This window comes from Electrophorus electricus, chromosome 8 (genome assembly GCF_013358815.1).
Source record: "Electrophorus electricus isolate fEleEle1 chromosome 8, fEleEle1.pri, whole genome shotgun sequence".
NCBI classification, from domain to species: Eukaryota; Metazoa; Chordata; class Actinopteri; order Gymnotiformes; family Gymnotidae; genus Electrophorus; species Electrophorus electricus.
In genome coordinates, this window is record NC_049542.1 from 19,656,357 (window position 1) to 19,675,579 (window position 19,223).

Genomic DNA, 19,223 nt, shown 5'->3' on the forward strand with positions numbered 1-19,223 from the left:
ACTGGCCATGTAAACAGTGCAGTGGAAGAAATGGTATTGCACAGGAGTAAAAAACATTTATGACCTTGTCAATGGGAATAAAATAATCTATGATTCAGTGCAGCATTTTTTATTTTTTAGAAATAAACAAAAATTTATTTTGGGTGAATTATGAATTAAAACCCTCTGAAACAAAGATAAGAAAATTTGACCACAAAAAAAATAAAATAAAATAAAAAATCACATGGCAATCACATTGATCCCTGCAATGACGAAAGACGTGAATTTATCAGTGAAAGACCAACTGCTTACTCTCAATGAGGTTACACTTTGGTTTAATTTTAGGAGTGTTACACAACACCCAACAAGAAGTGTGTCCATTTGTGCTTACACATGCACACGGATATAAATCAAACAAACAGTTTACCCACCAAGATATGGAATCAAACATTGCAGCATGGTATCAGATTTATAGTGCTCATTACAGGCAATAAACTCTGGAACCAAGTTAAAAGTGAAAATCTTGGTTGCCCACAAATCTTTAACTCTGTGCAACAGTTACTGGGGCAAACAGACTCACCTTTTTCAAATGTAAGCCTGGACTATCAATGGCTTTTGGGGAGGTAACTTAGTGTGTGTCTATCCAGACAATGTATAAGAATAAGATGGCCTCCCCAATACTCCAAAAGAACAAAGGACTATTACTAATGTATATAATGTATACAACACATTTTCTGTAGAGGTATTAATCTATGATAGTGGGGGGACATTACAAATGGCTAAAAAATTACAGAATGTTGACGGTGAGTGTGTATGTCTGTTTGCCACTCTGTGAAAATGTGCCGTCTAAAAGTTTACACATCACTATTTGGAACTATTTATTATGTGCTGGAAGACGTTTTTGTTTTTGTTTTTCACACATTGGTGCCCATGAAGATCAAAAGGATTCATAACTTTTGTCTTTTTTTTAATATCCAGTAATTTTGCCAGTGTACACTTCTGTGCTCCACCACTGTCCTGAAAAGTGTGTTTGTACAAGCACGCACATGCGCACACACACACACCACACACACACATACTTGCACACACAGGAGCTCTTAAAATTAGTGGATGTGCTCATTTCATATTCTTGTACCCTTAAACTGCATGAAAATCATAACATTTTTATTAAATTATTGCAAAAAATGTTTTTAATAATAAAATAATCAAAATAAATTACTGGCTCTTTCTGATTTGAACTGAAACATCAAGTTGTTTTTGTGTAAATAAAAAATACAAAATTATTGTTTTACAGCCTTGTAATGTTAAAAACAACCATAAATACCAGCAGAACATTTTATTCTCTTGGTTTCTCACACACACACACACACACACACACACACACACACACACACACACACACACGGTGATGAATATGTAATGCCCCTCTCTGTATACTGAAGGTGATAAATAATTAAGAGTGAGGGGGCTCCATGGCACACAGGATACAAAGAGAGTAAGTGTGGAGTCAGAGTCAGTCTGTCTGCTCCATCAAGCCCTCAAATATTTAGCATATGTCAGTGGAAGACAGGAGCCCGGGAAGCCCCAAGCCCCACACAGTCCACAGCACGCCAGTTCCCAGCCAGCACTGGAGAGCCTACTCGCTACATAATAAGCACATCAAAGGAAATGCAAGAGCTTGCCTGTACTGGAGCCATCTCTGTTCTTGTACAACAAACCTGGGCACACCTTGGAAGTGACAAGTAGTCACATGTCCATGTCTTCTGACTGGGGTCATCTCCTATCACTCTGTTATGGTGGTAGCTACAACCCAGTCTGCAAATGTGGATTATGGGGCATGTTAGGGATCTGTACGAACTTGGGTACATCAGCCTTTAAAGCTCACAGCATGCAAGGAAGCACCCACAGGGTGGTGAATCCTTTCCACCCTCACTAAAAAGACGACAGCTTTTTTGTTTGGTAGAAAATAATTTATGATACAACCCCTAGTTCTTTACATTAAACATTATTTTGTACAATACACCAACACTGAGTATGAGTAATGGTAGTAACATGAAATCTTTAACAAGCAGGTTCTACCAAGTATCTTCATTTTTCTACAGCACTGTCAAAACCTGGTCACTAAACCCACTGTAGACGGCTCCAAATGTGGGCAATGCAATGCAAGACAGTGATCATTGAGCCAGCCCTGGCTGTCAGCTGCTAGAGGGCCAGAGTGTGGATGTTGAAGATTTTGAGGGCATGGTCAGCTCCAGCGCTGGCCAGCTGGGTCCAGGCGTGGTGGGGGCTCCCGCTCTGCTGCTCGTTCCTGTCTGGAAGGCCCGCCTGCCCAGCCTGGGGTCTCCAGCGGAGTCGCTTCACCACCAGAGTGTGGCTCTGGCTGTGGAGCAAGAGCAGTCAAGGAAAACATCATGCAAGGGAAAGCTTTTTGATTCCTACGCCATTCACACAAGACTATCCATCGTGCATCTCCACTGCTCCTGGGCTTGTTTTGGCTGTCCTCTTATTTCAAAACTTGACTGACAGTTACAGGTCTTTCCCTGTCTTTCCACTTTCTCTTTTTACTCATAGATATGAAGCAGACATATCTACATGTAAAACACAGACATGTGTGCACACACACACCCACAAGTCCACATAAGCAAGCAGGTATAGAGAGATCCATACCCTACCCAAACGGTCAGCACAGAAAAGGCCTTTTCAGTTTCCAGAGGTCCACCTTCAAAGGAAACACTTGAGAAACAAAAGAAATAAGTAGAGGTTCTGCAATTAATGCCCAAGTAAGGAGTATCAGAAGGGGAGACCTGTGTGGTGACCAGAGAGCAGTGTGAGAGAAAAGGCAGAGTGGCTGGAAGCCAGTTGACAGCAGCCAACAGCCCGACCCCTCACTGCTGCTCCATTCGTGCTGTGCCCACACCAGCACAGTGGACTTCCTCTGCAGCACACAGCCTAGACCACCGCCAAGCCACTGGTGGTCAGCCCAAACTCCATAGCACTCGCTTATGTGTAGCAGCCAGCATGGCCGCAGGCCTCTTTAACTCCCGTGAGAGCCGTGTAATTAGATCAGACAAAAGCAAAGCTGTTAGCAGACCAGGCAAAAGCACATTTAATTGGATCAAATAGGTTTTGTGGAAAGTGCTAGAGGCCTGGGACCCTGTGGCCCCATCCAGGCTGGAGCCCAGAGCACTCAGAGCCTGGCGCTTGTAGCCTGGCACACTGTAAAGGATACGAGGTATCGGTCTCAGCACATTTGCTCCAGTCTGATCCGGAAGACAGGTCCTCCGTGGGCCGCCATTTATAGAGCAAGATCCGTCCACACTCCAGACCAACCGCCAAGAGGTAACTACAAAATCAGGTAATACAAAGCATTTAATAAAACAGTACACACACAGTACACAAATACACAGCACATTAAATAAATCCAAGTGCAACATAGCAACAGAAATTATTTTCTAAGCAGAAAAGGGCTATGGTACATATGGAAATTAATTAAGCAATCTTAGTCACACAGGACAGAACAGATGCTGTTTTAGTATACAAAAACAACTTTCTAATATTTGATAGGAACATTATATCAATTTAATGGAAACAAAATGTTCTATTAAGTTGCTTTAAAAGATTAATTAAATTTTGTGAAATAAGATTAAAGTGTTCCTGTCTCTGGGATTAATGTTGCCTTATACCTTTGGTCTGAGAGGAGAAGAGGGCAGACAGCCACGGCAGCAGCCGAGTCACCTACATCCAGGATGGAGGAGCAGGGACTAACTGAACTGCCCTTCTCACCAACACCATCCTCAGAATCACAGCTGCCCCACATTATTACCTAGCACCACAAACGAGAAGGATAATTAAATGTCAAATCTCAAAATACAGCCCTGAATGGTGAAGTTCATTGTGAAAGTGTAGATCACCTTCTTGTCCCGACTTGCTGTCACAAAGTACCTATTGTCAGGGCTCCAGTCACATGACCAGATGATGCGCGAGTGTACTGCCGTGTCCTTAGTGGTATGTGCGCAGAGAGAGAAGTAAGGCACTGAAACAGAAACACACCAAATGTATCATAATTTGGCCAGCATGACTGTCTTAGCCAAGCCGTCACACCCGGCAACACCAGTTCACAGCAGCTAATAACACATACTCGCATGCCCAGACCCAGACCCACATACACCAGCACTTCAGGCAGCTGGACCATCCGGCCTCCATTCTGTGAATCTCAACTCATTAGCCCGAAACACAATGCCAGAGTGAGTGAGACGAATGGAGAGAGGTTTAGGGGAGGGTTGGTGGGGATCATCTGTGTGAGACATATTTCTCACACTGTGCCTCAGCCTCAGCATCATCAGGTCTGACCCTGGCCATTCTCCTGTGGTCCACACCACAGATGCTGTGAGTAATATTGGCATGAACCAGAACAGACTGCTGTGGTGCCCCTTCCCTCGACAGCCTGCGGGGCCACAGACATCCAGGAAAAGAAGCGAAGGAAAACAGCCGCTCAGTCAATTAGCTCCTGCCAGCAGCGATTTAGCTGCACGCCCTTAAAATAAGGAGAGAAGGTTCGGCGAGCAAGGTGTGGCTTTTAGGGAGAATTCAGTACACAGAGAGTGTTCCTGGTGTGAGGGAACACTAGGCCTCCAAACTATTAACACCTTTGAGATTCTGATAGAAGGAAAAAATAACATGGATCATCTCTATGGCTTACCCAAAGCATCGGGGCTGGGTTTGTCACGTCTCCACAGCGACCAGGTGCGGTCACGGGACACCGCAAGTAGCAGGCGTCCATCCGGAGAGAAGGCCATCTGAGTAACAGTCAGAGTGTGGCAGGCGAGAGTCTGCAGCTGCTTCCAGGAGGTGGTGCTCCAGAGCAGGATGGCCGCATGCTCTGCTTTGGATGCCTGCAGGCAACAGAAGACACGTAGGAGCAGGCTGGGGCCTGTGAGCTCAGGGCTCGCCCGCTGTGTTCACAAATAGAGTGTGCGACTACATGATGCTCCATACACCTGACGCAGCACTCACCAGCTTCACTCCAATTCATCTCAGTCACCTAAGTGGAGGGGAAGGGCCTAAACAGGGGAAAGTAGGTGAACTCTGATAAACTGCGTTCACTCTGGACTCAAGACCTTTACCGGGTCACCCAGCCAAGCCTGTGGGTGTTGTACAGTGGTGCGCAGGCAGGCCAAGGTGGCCTCCAGTCATGCCGCTGCTGTGACATGGCCCTCTCAGCCGTGGGAAACAGAGGCAGTCGTGCAGGGTGGGATCTACAGGGCCAAGGCATGCCAGGGAGCCATGATCCCTCCCAACACACTCTCCTTCTTTGGCCCACAAGCACAGCAGTGCCAGTATGCTGGGCCTTAAATAAGCAACTCATTACCACAGCTACAGGAGGGGTTCCCTGACAATAGCATGGGCACCACCTCCTGCAGAGAGTGAGGGGGAAGTGTGAGAAAATATTTGGTAGAATTTGGGCTTAATTTACGCTAAGTGCCCACTTTGTGAAAATCGCTCAAGACATGTGAGTCCCACTTGCCAAGAATCCAGGTTTCTCAGAGAGCATGTGAAGCTTCACATCAGTGTTGGAGCCTCCTCCTCTGCAGAGGCAATCACACCTGAACACCATGACTAACTGGCAAAGCAGCTTCTCAGGAATGGTGAGATGCAGCACAAAGTGATGTGGTGCAGTGAAATTCGCATGCTGCAAATAGGCAGACCAGCTTTGAAAGTGAACCTGTATATCCAATATGCAAAAAAACTGTCAATCAAACCAATTATCTTCCAATGAACATTTAAGCAGGGTGCTGCAGGAAAATGGCCCTATCTGAAGGCAATCTATATAGCCCTGGAAGGGCTAATGAAGTGCTAATGGCTTGGCTTCTAGTGTGACACTACCTTACATGCTGAGGCGACCACTGTTCCCGCAGAGTCCGACGCTAGACAGAACATCTCAAAGCCATGACCATACCTAAAGTGAGAAACAGAGAGAGAAAGAGAGAGAGAGCTTATGCGAATGAATGTTCTGTTGTCACTTCTGTCTCACAAACAAAGCTGCAGCACACAGCGGCTGGTGGGAGGGCATTTCCGAACTGCTCAGTACCCCAGCCAGTGCCTTGCTGCAAGGGGCAGGATGGCAATTGCTACGGCAGCTATTACACCAGCTGCTGAGTCATTTCAGAAGCTGGGTAAACAGCCCAGGAAGCTCAGCAGACAAAGCCTACCACTACTGACTACAGCATATGCAACAGACATCCCCGCGTAGTCCTGGCCCTTCAATTCACTGTAGAATTGAGCCACAACTCCAAAGTCCCACTGGAGCTAATAAGCCAGAAGGAGATGGCTACTAATTACATCATTTAATATAAAGAATTTTGTTTATTTCAAGAATTAGGGGAAGAAATATTTGCATAATGTGAAAACATTTCTATAAATACACTGTTGATATAAATCTAATTAATTGGTTCAAAATTAGATTTAGCATAGCTGATTAGGAAAACTGCATTAAGAGCCACAGTCTAGATAACCTGCCTCTGCACAAACCACTATTCCAACAGGCTAATGTCAATTTCTTCTGCATCTTTCTGCCATTTCATTTTACTCCCCAAAGGAAACTATTAAGTAAACTCGGGTAACAAATTTTCTGGGAACAATTTCATGAGGACACAAGCTGCCCAGGAATTAAAGCAGGAATGTGAGACTTTCAGAAACATACTGAGCCTATAACTCCATGTACTATATTCAATTTCACACTGAGATAGAGAAAATGAGAGAGAGAGAGAGAGAGAGAGAGAGAGAGGGGAAAATGAGTCTCTTTATTAAAGCTGGGCTGAATATTTCTTCCCTACTGTCACAGCAGACATGGGAGAAGGTGTTGGGCCTGACCCCACTACTCATCATTTGGGAAGGACTCCTGCAGTGGTTTATTAGTGCTGACCATGCCCCTCCTGAGAACTAGTGCCACACATTCCTGCCGACTGCTCAAGCTGGGTCAATACTGTTAGAGGCCCGAATGAGAATAGATTAGACTCACAGCTTCTGGACCTCAGGCCACAGGGTATTCTGAAGAAGGTGATCCTCTGGTGGAGGCTCTGAGAACGCACACCACCCACAGGAAGACACAAAAACAATCACATGAACGCGGATGCAAGTATACACTTGCACACACTCAGAGACGCATGCAAACATGAGTGTGTTTGTGCGATTGACTGTGTGCGCAAAGTGTGTGTAAACACACACTTACACAAACACAAAGACACCAAAAACAAACATGCATGCATGATTACATACACATATGATACAAATGTATACTGTGAGAAAAGAACCACTTCAAGACACAATTTCACTATTTTCACCAAATTCATCTATTCAGCATCAAAACAATCCTGCACCAATTAACTCAAAAGCCAGTTTCAATAATGAAAGCTTTCTCTGCCATTTTCAATAGCTCTTAGTTTTGAGACTTGCAGCAAACCAAATTTACTTTCCTTAATGCAAGCTGTGAGACGCCTCTCTTCATTCAAACACAGATATGCAATGTGCCCAATTTGAACCGAAAGGGAGTTGAAAGCTGACTCGTCTTTCTGTATTTGATTCAGCCTTGGTTTGTCATTTCCCTCTTATTATTCCTTTCTTTGTGCTTCCCGTGGGGGAAGAATGAATGAGAAAAAGAAAGGAGAGAGAGAGAGCAGGAGATGGTGGCATTATTCTGTTAACAACTCTAGAACTGCCTCATTGCCCTCCTCATAGCCCAGAGTCATCAATATTTTAAACTTTGCAATTATATAAGCCCTTTCTAATTATGATTCCAGATTAAGGAGCTTTTTCAATCATACTGACAGAATCTGCCTGTTGGACAGGAGCAGTAGCAGCCTAAAACCCCTCTTACACCCCCCCCCCCCCCAGCCTAAAACCCCTCCTCCTGCCACTAACCACACCCTCCACAGCCTAATCCCCTCCTTCTGCCATTAATGCACCCCCCCCCCCCCCCCACTGGCCTCTTCTTCACACGCAGTATTCCAGTAATAACACTTGTCTCTGGCATCTTTGATTCATGATCCACTCATGTGGTTGGTCCTAAGAAGACAGCCCGTTAATCTCTGGTCACTATCAGGGGCTCTCATTGCTTGCTCCTGGAACAGTGCAGCACGTCCAGTGGAAGTTCTTTGGCTGGGGTATAGGGTTCTGGAGTCCTCAGATCTGATCCATGCACAGGTGAAGAGCCGAGGCCCTGGCTTGTTTCAGCCAGAGATTTTCTACAGACACTGTGCTACTGAGCGCAACATATGTATTAAGTACAGAGAGAAACACACTCAAGTCCTCCACAATAGGGGATGCATAGGGAAAATGCCAAAAGACTCTATGGTACAACTATTTCTTTAATACAGTAGATCTATCTTTGCTTCCAGTGCAGTGGGTGGATGACTGTGTATACCTGTTAGCTCGAGGGAGTGAAAGTAGGACTCCTTGTATTGGTCAGACACGCTGTTGAAATCCTCCCCTTCTGCCTGGGTGCTCTGAGTCACAAGATCACCTGTGGATTGAAACAGACGCATCAGAGGAGAAAACCACAGATTCTACTGAAGCAAAAGCAAGCAGTTCTGCGTGGGCCAGCTCAGCAGACAAGTAGCACAGAAAAAGCGAGGCGCAGGTACCATGAAACACAGCCTTGTTGGAGAGGCCCAGGGCAGGCGTGCTGGCTCCTTCTGGCAACCCTTCTGTCTCCTGCCACCAGGGATACGCAAAAATCACAAAAAAACATATCACATTCAGCTTTGGCAAAACAATCAACCATGCTGTGTTTTCAGAATAAAATATATTCATTACTTTAATGGTAGCCATTGTGGTAAAGTGTTATGCTTGGAAAGAGGTCTATAACATTCATAGGCATACTAGCCCTAAAACCATAAGGTTCTACACACTGTGATGACCCCATGTCCACCTCTGGTTGGTTAGGGTAGTGCAGGCCTGTGGGTAGTTAAGGAAACTGCTCATAAAGGGAAAGCGAGCGCCATTAGAGTGGGTGGAGGCAAACGTGGGTGTACTGTAAGGGTGTTTTAATCCTGTCTTTCTTTTCTCTCTTCCTAGGCTACCTGTATTCATACGGGAAACCAAGCATGCTATGTAGTTTGTTGTAAATGGTTGGATCCCATCATCTCTTATTAGGATCTAATTATACTGTTGGCCTAGACAATGTTTCTTGTTAACGTTTAATCACTTTGATTAAATAGAAATGTATAGATTTTTACTAAGTTGTGGTGGCTGCCCTTCTATGTTGTGGTCTCAACAAGCTGGCCATAACCATGGCACCGTAACCATGATCATAGGGAACAGAATAGAACTGTGTTAAGTACAGTATAAAGAATCTTAATTAGGTTGTCTTGTATTTAAACATCAGAAGAGAGTGTGCAGGAATTCTCCATACTGAAATACTGAGAGAACAGTGTAATTAATTCAGAACATCCATGTAACATAATTATGTTTCCAAGAATAGAGGACTATGAATTGTGAATACTTACAAGAGAAGCCATAAGCTTCTCTAGAGATGCTCCCGCTATGCTGGCAAAGTTCTCAACAAAGTTGCGTGGAGCCTTGAACACACGCAGCACTTTCTCATCTGCTCCAGAGACCAGCTGGAAGCGGCCCACCATGGCCAGACACTGCATGTCATAGCCATGGATCTGGGGCCTGGAGATCTCATGCCATGTGGCCTGCATGCATGTGTGTGGACACACACACATGGACACACACACACACATATTGGGGGAGATAAACCAAACACAGGGACATTAAAAGACATGGTAAATTGCATAGTAGGAGTTGATACTAGACAGTGCAGCATTTTGGCATATTTCATTCTCTTTAGTTCTTTTAGGACACTCTTTAGTTAATTTCTCTTTAATTATTCCAAAAGCACTGAGGTAAAAATTATTTAACACCGAGTTTAAATCAGAAACCTGGCAGCAATCATTCCTCCTCCAGGTGGTGAAGAGCCGCATGGTCTGGTCTGAGCCCACGCTGAGGATGAATTCTCCCTGTGGGTCCCAGCTAAGGTCCTGCACAGCGTTAAAATGTCCCGAAACCACTACTCCAGGACTCCACGCCCCCTGCACAAGAGGACAATGGGATCTTTCTGCTGAATCACGGACTTTCATTTATTTTCTGAAAGTGTGACTTCCGAAGGATGCGTGAGATCTGGGACTCACCTGCTGGGCCTGCTCTCTGTGCCACAGGCGCAGTGCTCCATGGAAGGAGTGAGCCAGAATCTGTGAGCCGTTGGGACTCATCTGACAGCCAAGGAAGCCCAGCGTGTTCCCTCCCACCTCACCAACACGTACCTATAGACCAGCAGTAACTTTTCAAAATCATTCATGTCCTTCACGCCCTTGAACACCACAAAGGGGTTTCTGTGCTACAGCCCACGCCTCTAACAGCCAGCCTAACATCCCCTCCAGGGCCACTTCCCGGAGGATCAAACTTCGATAAACAGTAAAATCTTACAGGCTTATGTAATTTCGAGTTGCCACCTCACAAGCCTGTTCAGACCACGCAAGTCGAGGGATGGGTTTGCAGTGGAATGCTAGAAAATCATTTCAAGACCACACGCAGTGGCTCCCGCTCACTGCTGGCCGTTAAAAGAGCAGAAGCGCATGCTGACAGTAAACAGGCCCCCGTAAACACACCAACCTCATGGCCCCTCACAAATCTGCTGGTCACACCAGCCACAAATCCCAGTCAACGATGGCTGAAATGCACAGCTGTGCTCCATGTTAGTTTGGCCAAATACTATTAAACAATGTTACAAATTGAACATGCCGGACTCGAATAAATCAAACTAACAGGCCAGGCAGAAATTATGCAAAGGAGAGAATATTAAGGGGAGAAAGAAAAAAAAACCTGTTTGCATCTGTCGAATACGATAACGTGAAGCCGAACACGGTCACCCCACGCCATGCCACATTAAAACAAATGGAGACCTCAGACTGAATAAAAGTGGGCAGAAAATGGCTTTGGATTAATAGAAGTATAGGCGAAACTCCCTTGACCTGGCAGAGAAATGAATAATAAAGTGCTGTGCTCATTTTCCCGGGCAAACTGTACAAGTGAAAGAACAGCAAGCCCTCTGTCTGTCCCGTGTCTAACACGCATAATTCCACTTGAGTGTCTCACATTAATAGAGGAAGGCAGTCATGCTAAGGCACGGGCACTAACATCACATGATACAAGATAATTAGTCCTGATTATGCCATCAGGGCTAACCTGGTGCAGCTTGGATTTATGGCAGTGTGCAAGCAAGTGCTAATGCAGGCTGAATGAGATCATTTACATTTGACAACAATTCCCAGCACAAAAAAACGAAAAAAGGGGCTTAACAGTTTTACAAATTACATAATGAAATTAGAGGCTCTGAAGATGCTGTGGAGGTTTTAGAAGTAAAACCGGTTGGGGATCTTGACTAGGTGACAACAGGACACTGCTGCAGCCTCAAAAGGACACTGAGCTTTTCCCCCCGATCAGCAATTCCACCATCACAAATGAGGACGACTGCCTATTGTCATGCGGAGCACAGCTCCTTTCAAAACATGTGCCCTAGGCATAAAGGCTGTAAATCTTTATCCACATGGTGCACGTATTTAATATTTACCCAGTGCATTCCAGAAATTTGGCTTCAAGTAGTCACAAGACACATGAAATATTGCTTGAAAAAGCAAGGACGCTGGGACCCTTCATGATTAACACTTTCACACGTATCCAAGCCAAATATGTGTCATCTGATGTCTGCTGCTATTTACAAGCAAAAATGCCCTTCACAGGACCGGCCTGCCAAGAGATATGGTGGAACTAATGACCACAATAAAGTGGGCCTTCCACTTTGAGTGGCACAGACCTCTGTGAGCCATTGTGCAGGGACGACGCAACATTAACCGGATTGATTTTGAATTCTGTCCACATTACTGCTCGTTTATCACTCCAAGCCCCTGCAAGCAAAATGTGTAATCAGTCTTATTTATGGAGGGAACAACAATATGGATCTGTGACACAATACACATGTCCTATTGCTCACCAGAGGGTTTGGAACACACGTCACCATATTTCAAGGTACACATCACATAAAACGATAGAAGTATGCTACTCAAAAGTTAATAAAGTAACACATGGACTCAGGAATAAGATCAAATTTCATCTGACTCCATAATCACACCACTTAAGTGACATTTAAAAACCACATAATGCTATTGGTTGATTAGCTTGGCATGCTAAAACCACCCCCAGTAGGCGTTCATGGGGCTTGGGTGTAGCTGGGCTAATTTCTGCCAGAGCGAGTGACTAGCTCTTTCCGCCTCTCATCACCTCTCTCCACTGCTCCATCAGGACTAATAAACCATTAGCATGTGGCTAATGGCTGTGGACTGACAGGCCCTCAGTGCGGTCGTGCTTCAGCTCGCTGCAGTGCTAGCAGCCAGCAGGACTTATTAGCAGGGGGCACTTTACGCAGCAGTGCGTCTGGCCACCCCACTGCTAGTCAGCTCTCCGCTAAATCTGGCCAATTAGGCTAATCATTATGGAGGCCACTCTCCTTTTTAAATGTGTTCATTAGCTACAATGATGCTGGTCATTTGCTGTCCGGGAGCATTTTCCCAACAGCCCTTCAGAACAGGGTAGTCCCGGCCAGTTCTGGATAGAACAAGGTTCTAGATAGAACAGTCATGGAGGAGGCACTAGAACTGGAGCCAGAACCATGAGCTTTAGGATTTCACCTTTTTAAGGTAGTGTTTCAGAGAACAATCTGTGCTCAACCTGCTTCATTGAGCTCCTTTCACACTCTTTCAGAGTAAATGTCTAGCAGCACTGTTGACAATGCACAGAGGGCCAGACTAATTGCGACAAAATTGGGTGTTGGTCACGAAAAAACAATTAGCAACAATTAGTGTCTTAGCAGGGTACATTACAATTCCTTAAAAATAAGTTGCAACAATAAAAATAAATAAATAATTTTGCAAATTATATAAAACCAGGTAAATTTCATAAAGTAACTTACAAAATCCTGATCTTTAAAATTGTGCTAGGTTCGGATCCGACTGTTCCTTGTATTAATTACGGCCATTTGGTTAAGAGATATTGCAAAAGAAGGCAGCTGTAACATCTCAAATCTCAAGCAGTCCTGTTCTCTATGAAACTTGGGAAATGGGTGACTGGAGAAAAGGAGTGGTGGTGGGGGCTGAGCAATTACATGGGGGCACATGGGGTGAGAACACACATGGGGTGAGAACACACACACACACAGGGTGAGATCTCACACTGGGGGGGGAATGACACACTTGCTTCCTTTGGAGGCAGGGAACCTAGCAATTCAAAGGCCCTCAGCTGCATTTCATAAGCCAGTTCACAACCTACTTCATACATTATGTCCTTTAACATGACACACAGCAGGCACACTGCATGTATTTCCACACATGTAGTGTGGAAAAGAACAGAAAAAAAACAAAAAACAAATGCATGGGTGTTCTCCCCCTAAGAATAATCACAACTCATAGTTTATAACCCAAAGAAAAAAAAGCATATTCTGAAAAGGAGAGAGCAAAGGGCCAAGCCTGACCTGCTCGACCCACACGCCCGTCTCCTCTGGCCCCCAAATGATCATGGTCTTGTCCATGGAGGCAGACAGCAAACTCAGAGGCTGTTCCACAGAGGCACCTCCAGGGGGAGACAAACAGTAATAAACATATAATGCATCAACAAAATTAAGCATGTTAAAATGCATCAACAAAATTGTGCATGTTGAAATGCATCAACAAAATTTTGCATGTTTGATTGTTCCAAACAACATTCTGAAAAGCTGATACCCTTTCTGAATGGTGGTTGCCAGTGAACGCCATACACCCAGTTCTCATGGCCTGCTAAAACTGTCTCCAGAGCCACTGCATACACTGTGGAAAGGGGAAGGAGGGCAGATGTGATCACAGTGAAACGCTTCAAGACTCAAGTCTTGAAAATCTTCAACTTGTGCCCAGGAATTAGAGTGTAACATATCCATTACGCACTCACACGCTTCAAGGCCGTGAGAAGACTAAAACAAGCCAAGCATCAGCCATAATGGGAGGGAAGAGAGCAGGCCTCACCGCTTCCCTTCACTTCAAACTTGTCCTCCTTCATCCTGATGAGGCCATCAGCAGGTGTCTCTGACTGGGATCCATGCTTAAGGACCAATCTCCACACTCTGATCAGACAGTCCTGGGAACAGCTGGCCAAAAGGAGCTCCCCATCTGAACACATACACACGAGTGCACGCACACACACGTTTTGTTTTTTTTTTGGTTTTTTATATAGTATCATTAAACCACTTTTAAGTTTGAAGTAGCTAATAAAACTTTTAGGACATTGTTAATAAGAATAGTACAAAACTGAAAATAAATACGGCAATTGAAGATCTTGTAATAGTGTCCATTATGCAGACGTCTATCTTTCTAAGGGTATAAACTAATGCATGACAGGTAATGGGTCTTACCTCTGGATGTCCATTCCACACCACGTACCCAGTCCTCATGGCCTTGAAGAGTGAGAACATTCTGGAACTGAACAACAGTGATGAATTTAAAACTTCAAGGCAAGCCTCAGCAAACATACTGACAGTGTAGGCTAACATATGCTGAGTAAGGTCCTATATTAGTATATTAGTATACAACTACTGGTCTAGAATTACGCAATACCCTTTCTGTACTGGTAAATATTTTTTACATACCTGCCCATTGAGCTGCACATACAGATAGACTCTGCTGTCATCTCCCCCACAGGCCAGGACAGGCACTATATAAACAATGAAAATTAGTTCCTATCCAAATACATGGTGCAAGGGCACATCTGCACGACATACATCCCATTATGTCCACAGACAAATGACAGTATCAGAATGCATCTCACTGGAAAAGACACACAGTAGCAGGGTTTCATAATAGTGTGATTTTAACATGACAATCAGTCACCCAGTCACACGATGCCAATGGAGACAAATGTCATGAAGGGAGAAAGGGTTCCAGTGCATGGCAGTGCAGTTTACCTCTGCTGCCTGGCAACAGAGCTAGGGAGACATCCATCATGAACCCGCTCCCAAAAGCTATGGACTGCAGGCATTCGGCTAAAAGAGATAAGAAACATGTCATGGGTGACAAAAAGCGCTTGTTAGCTATGATGAGTTTTAAAAAAGACATTTTTAGGCATTCCTAATTTACAAATGTTCACAATATATTGTTGCAGGTCTCTAAGTTACATGTATAAACTAGACTTTTTCCAGGCCTATGCAAGTGCAATATGGTGATCAACAATGTTATTTAGGCCCTTGGTACAGTCCCTTACACTGCCTTACACATATTCATGACCATAAGGGCATATGCTGATGATACCCTGTAATTCTGATTAGATTCAGTAATAGTAATGTTAATGCAACATTAGAAGCCCCAATAAAGATTTAACAGTCTGGATGAAACTACTTTCTAAATTCCTTCTGATTTAGCCTAAAAGACGACAGGTTTCCAGCCTACTGTTAAGGATTTTGGTATAACCTTTGATGGTGGTTGTATCATCTGAATCCCATTTATTATAAGTACCATCTCTAGAAAGGCAGAGTACCATTAAAATCTCTAAAAAGGCATTGCAGCATTTAAGAAAATGGCTCATTGCCCTGCCATATCTTTCAGCTGGTTCTTTCAGAATGTAGCAAGTCACAAACTCACATCCTTACCAGAAAAAGACAGAGCATGCTACTCTAATCTTATTTAATTTGCAGTGGATTCCCATTAAGTTACACATCACCTATAAAAATTTACTCATGATGTTTAAACCCTCAATGGCTGAAGCCACTTTGCTCAGCTGAGGAAGACTTACTGCTAATCCCCAAGATTGTTTCAACTCAGCTGTTAGAAGATCTTTTTCTTATATGACTCTTCAGCTCAGTGTCCTAATATGAACTTACTATAATTTCCATGTCTGCTTAGAGTGCAATACACTCAGTTCCATTCACTGTTAACACTTTGATGTGGCTCTAAGGGTGTGTTGAGACTTGGTAACTGGTTTGATTAAAATGAACTCTGGTGTGATTGCTCTGTTACTGCGATTCATTACGAGTAAGAGTGAATGCTTCCTTTTGAACTCTGGTGCACACCAAATAAGCGGACGGAGACCGCCTGAGTATGTGGGTCTCAGTCTGTTTCTAAACGAATTCTGGTGCGGTTCGATTGAAGCATGAACACAATAGAAACCAAAGACATCTAAAGGAGCAAAACACAGGATGTGATGTTACAAAATGCAACACTATAAACACACCAGATTTACTACAGCCTTGATTTACCAGAACAGCCACAGAACACTCAACAGGAATTTCTGGGATTAGTCAGGATGCTCACAGATTACAACACAAAAGGTGGGATTTGTTAGGAGTCCTCACTTGTGTAGAGAAAAAGCCAGGCCAATACTGCAGTCAAAGTAGGCAAAATGTACACTGCTTAACCCTGGAACACTTCTATACCCTGTGGTTTTTATTTATTTTCATAAGCCAGTGTTTCACATGAATCGCCACAACTTTCAGTGAGGGTTCTTTTATTACTATCATCATTTTCTCAAAATCACAATACCTAGCACTAAATCTTAAAAATGGCATTTGACAGTTCTACCCATTTCTGTGGCTGTATTCTCAGAGTAGTTCTGGATTTACCTTCTCTCTATGTGCCACAAGAAACTGATCTTTCCCATTCAACAGCAGTCTCTTCTTTTCTACCTAGGTTAGGCTTCCTATGACTGACACAGCACTTTATACAGACACTTCCAAAGTTTTTGAAAATGTTGATCACAGCTGGTGATTAAATTAATTCTCTTAACAAAAATGGCATTTGCCCAATTATGTTGGATTTGTTACTTGCTGCCTGAAACCTAATAGCTTTCCCCATGACAAATTATCCTTCAATTTAGGACTGAGAACCTAGCCTATTAATTAGTGTATTATGCTCCTCGAATGAAAGCCTAAACAATCCATTTATCAAACATTTTTTGAAGTCTGTCAAGACATGTTTAATACCCAAAATTCCCAGTACCTTCAGGCAGACAAAGCGTATTAGCACACATGATTTCTCTTTCAAACCTTCAGGCATGAGACACATTTCTCAAAGACAGACGTCAAACACTTTCTGGAGCTATCACAGAGAAGTACTCCTCTTGCCTCTTGACCAGAGTGAGGGTGGACATTTCAGGGATCAAATGATGTGCTCTTTCAATCATGCTCTATATATGCATGAACCCAGTGTTAACTGAGCTAATTTGAGTTAATTATTTGTGGTCATTACCATCTTAATAACCAAAAAACTAACTTCATACAAATATCTGTAACCAAGAGAAGAAAATACTAAGTGCTTTGTCCAGGAGATACTGAATCTGACATTTACCATGTAAGAACAAGACCATGACTAAGGCTAAACACAAATGCTAACCAAACACTACAATCATTCATTCAAAATGAAATCTGCTGTATTCTAACAAAATTCTCTTGCTCTCAATAACACTATCAAGATGTTATGCAAAATCAAAGAAAATTATGGACAATGACAACATTAGCTATTACTTCATAGTTGTGAATACAAGTTCTATAGACACAAGCCCACACGAACATTAGTAGTTTATGAATGGAAGAGTCACACACCTTCTTGGAGAAAGCACTAGCTATGAACATCTGTTCAATGCAAATAATTCATGCCTCCATAGCTCTACAATTTCATTTACAAAAAACTACCAGCAGATGTCAGGCTTCAAACAGGACAGAAATTCACAAAAGCCTCGAATTCTTTCTGTGTACAATGCGCTCAGGTACAACCTTCTTAAACAAAGTTCTGAAAAATCCATTAGAATTCAGCTATTCTGTGTGTCATCAGACCATCACCTTTTCCATCGCTGTATGTCCACAGTTTGACCGTGGAGTCTGACGCAGCGGAGGCGAGAAGCAAGTTGGAAGAGGGTAGAGTCACCGCGTCCACCGTGCACACAGGCCCCGTGTGGCCGCAATACACTGCACGAGCAACAAACTGAACTGCAAGCTGGCAAAATAAGACTGTTTTAGAATATAAAAACAATGCCAACATCATATTACTATTATAAGATGTGCAACACTGCACTGCTAACATAAAGAAAGAAAAGAAACCAACCTCACCATCTTCTTCCTCCCACACAATGACATTGTTATCTGAGCCCCCTGATACCAGCTGTGTTTCGGGGCCTGTAGAAATATAAGCAAGGCAATATAATAGCCACACCGCACCAAACACGTTTCCTAACAAGACAGAAAGTTCAATTCATAAGGAATGACACATCACTTCATCTGTCTCGTCAACAAACGTGCTGAAAAAGGAACAGGTGTCAAAAATCTAGACTGACAAACCGTTTATCAGTAAACGGCGCTAGACGTACCACAGTCTTCCCTGTGAACCCACTGCACAGCGTTGACTCTCCCACTATGCTTATTCAGAACCCCTACAATTTTCACCTGCTGGAAAATAAGAATTCATGATAAAAATGTAATAATATAAAACGGATTTTATCTTATTGTAAACACGGCATGTTTTATCAGCTAAACTACATTATGATCTTATTAAAATTCATATTGACAACCAGCAAGCTATTTATTAATAGACAGTACAGACATTAATTACTTTAGCAGAGCTAGCTAGTATTACGGTAGACAAACCCATATAGATTAACTAGCTACGTGTTAGCCTGTAAACACATTTTAGCCACCTGGGATAGCTAGCTAGCATAGTTAACTTTATAGCTAGAGACGGGTGTGCTGTACAAGACATATGAAGGAGATAAAACATAAGCCACATAAAACACTATGAACAATCGTTACTTGTGGATCATAAACAGCAATTGAATTGCAGGTCCCAAACGCGATCAAATCTCTGTGGCTCCACGAAAGAACATTTGGAGCTCTGTTGGCACAGCATGCTACATAGCATGTCTGCACCGCGGAGGTCGCCATCTCTGCTGGCAACGCCGGTGTGTCACAGATAAATCGAACCTAGAAACGTTTTGTTACTCCGCTGTTCCGCAATGGTTTGACGACACGACTTTACATTTTCAAAACAACTGAATCGTTGACTTTGAATAGCAATATATATATAAGTAATACACAGTGTCCACGGTCAAAATGAAATAAAACCTTTTACCGTGTGTGTCCTTTTGCAATCGAAAAGAAATTAAAGGCGGACATGCTGTGCATCTCT

General features: G+C 43.5%; 1 protein-coding gene across 3 annotated transcripts; it reads right to left on the bottom strand.

The window, feature by feature from the left end:
• Window positions 1-132: 132 nt before the first annotated feature.
• Window positions 133-18,983, bottom strand: elp2 (elongator acetyltransferase complex subunit 2). 3 transcript variants are annotated; one of them, XM_035528866.1, is made up of 22 exons: window positions 18,848-18,983; window positions 18,409-18,484; window positions 18,147-18,217; window positions 17,885-18,038; window positions 15,020-15,097; window positions 14,705-14,769; window positions 14,471-14,537; window positions 14,085-14,228; window positions 13,809-13,892; window positions 13,562-13,659; window positions 10,170-10,301; window positions 9,921-10,070; window positions 9,483-9,674; window positions 8,619-8,688; window positions 8,399-8,497; window positions 6,998-7,055; window positions 5,863-5,935; window positions 4,679-4,871; window positions 3,891-4,012; window positions 3,663-3,802; window positions 3,209-3,322; window positions 133-2,359 (listed from the first exon to the last, which is right to left on the bottom strand). In XM_035528866.1, the coding sequence occupies exons 1-22, from the start codon at window positions 18,977-18,979 to the stop codon at window positions 2,182-2,184; spliced, it is 2,490 nt and encodes an 829-aa protein (XP_035384759.1). In that variant the 5' UTR covers window positions 18,980-18,983; the 3' UTR covers window positions 133-2,181. The 3 variants fall into 3 exon arrangements, with proteins under 3 accessions (XP_035384759.1, XP_026856665.2, XP_026856666.2); XM_027000864.2 differs by having other exon boundaries at window positions 18,409-18,487; XM_027000865.2 differs by lacking the exon at window positions 18,848-18,983 and having other exon boundaries at window positions 18,152-18,217.
• Between the last annotated feature and the right edge of the window lie 240 nt (window positions 18,984-19,223).

Bases quoted from the DNA above. Each gene is read 5' to 3' on its own strand.
- elp2 (XM_027000864.2), bottom strand. From the start codon at position 18,979: ATGGCGACCTCCGCGGTGCAGACATGCTATGTAGCATGCTGTGCCAAC. The intron at 18,488-18,847 runs GTAACGATTGTT...CTTATTTTCCAG, and splicing joins TTGCTGTTTATGATCCACAA to CAGGTGAAAATTGTAGGGGT. The intron at 4,013-4,678 runs GTAAGCCATAGA...TTTCTGTTTCAG, and splicing joins ACCCAGCCCCGATGCTTTGG to TGCCTTACTTCTCTCTCTGC.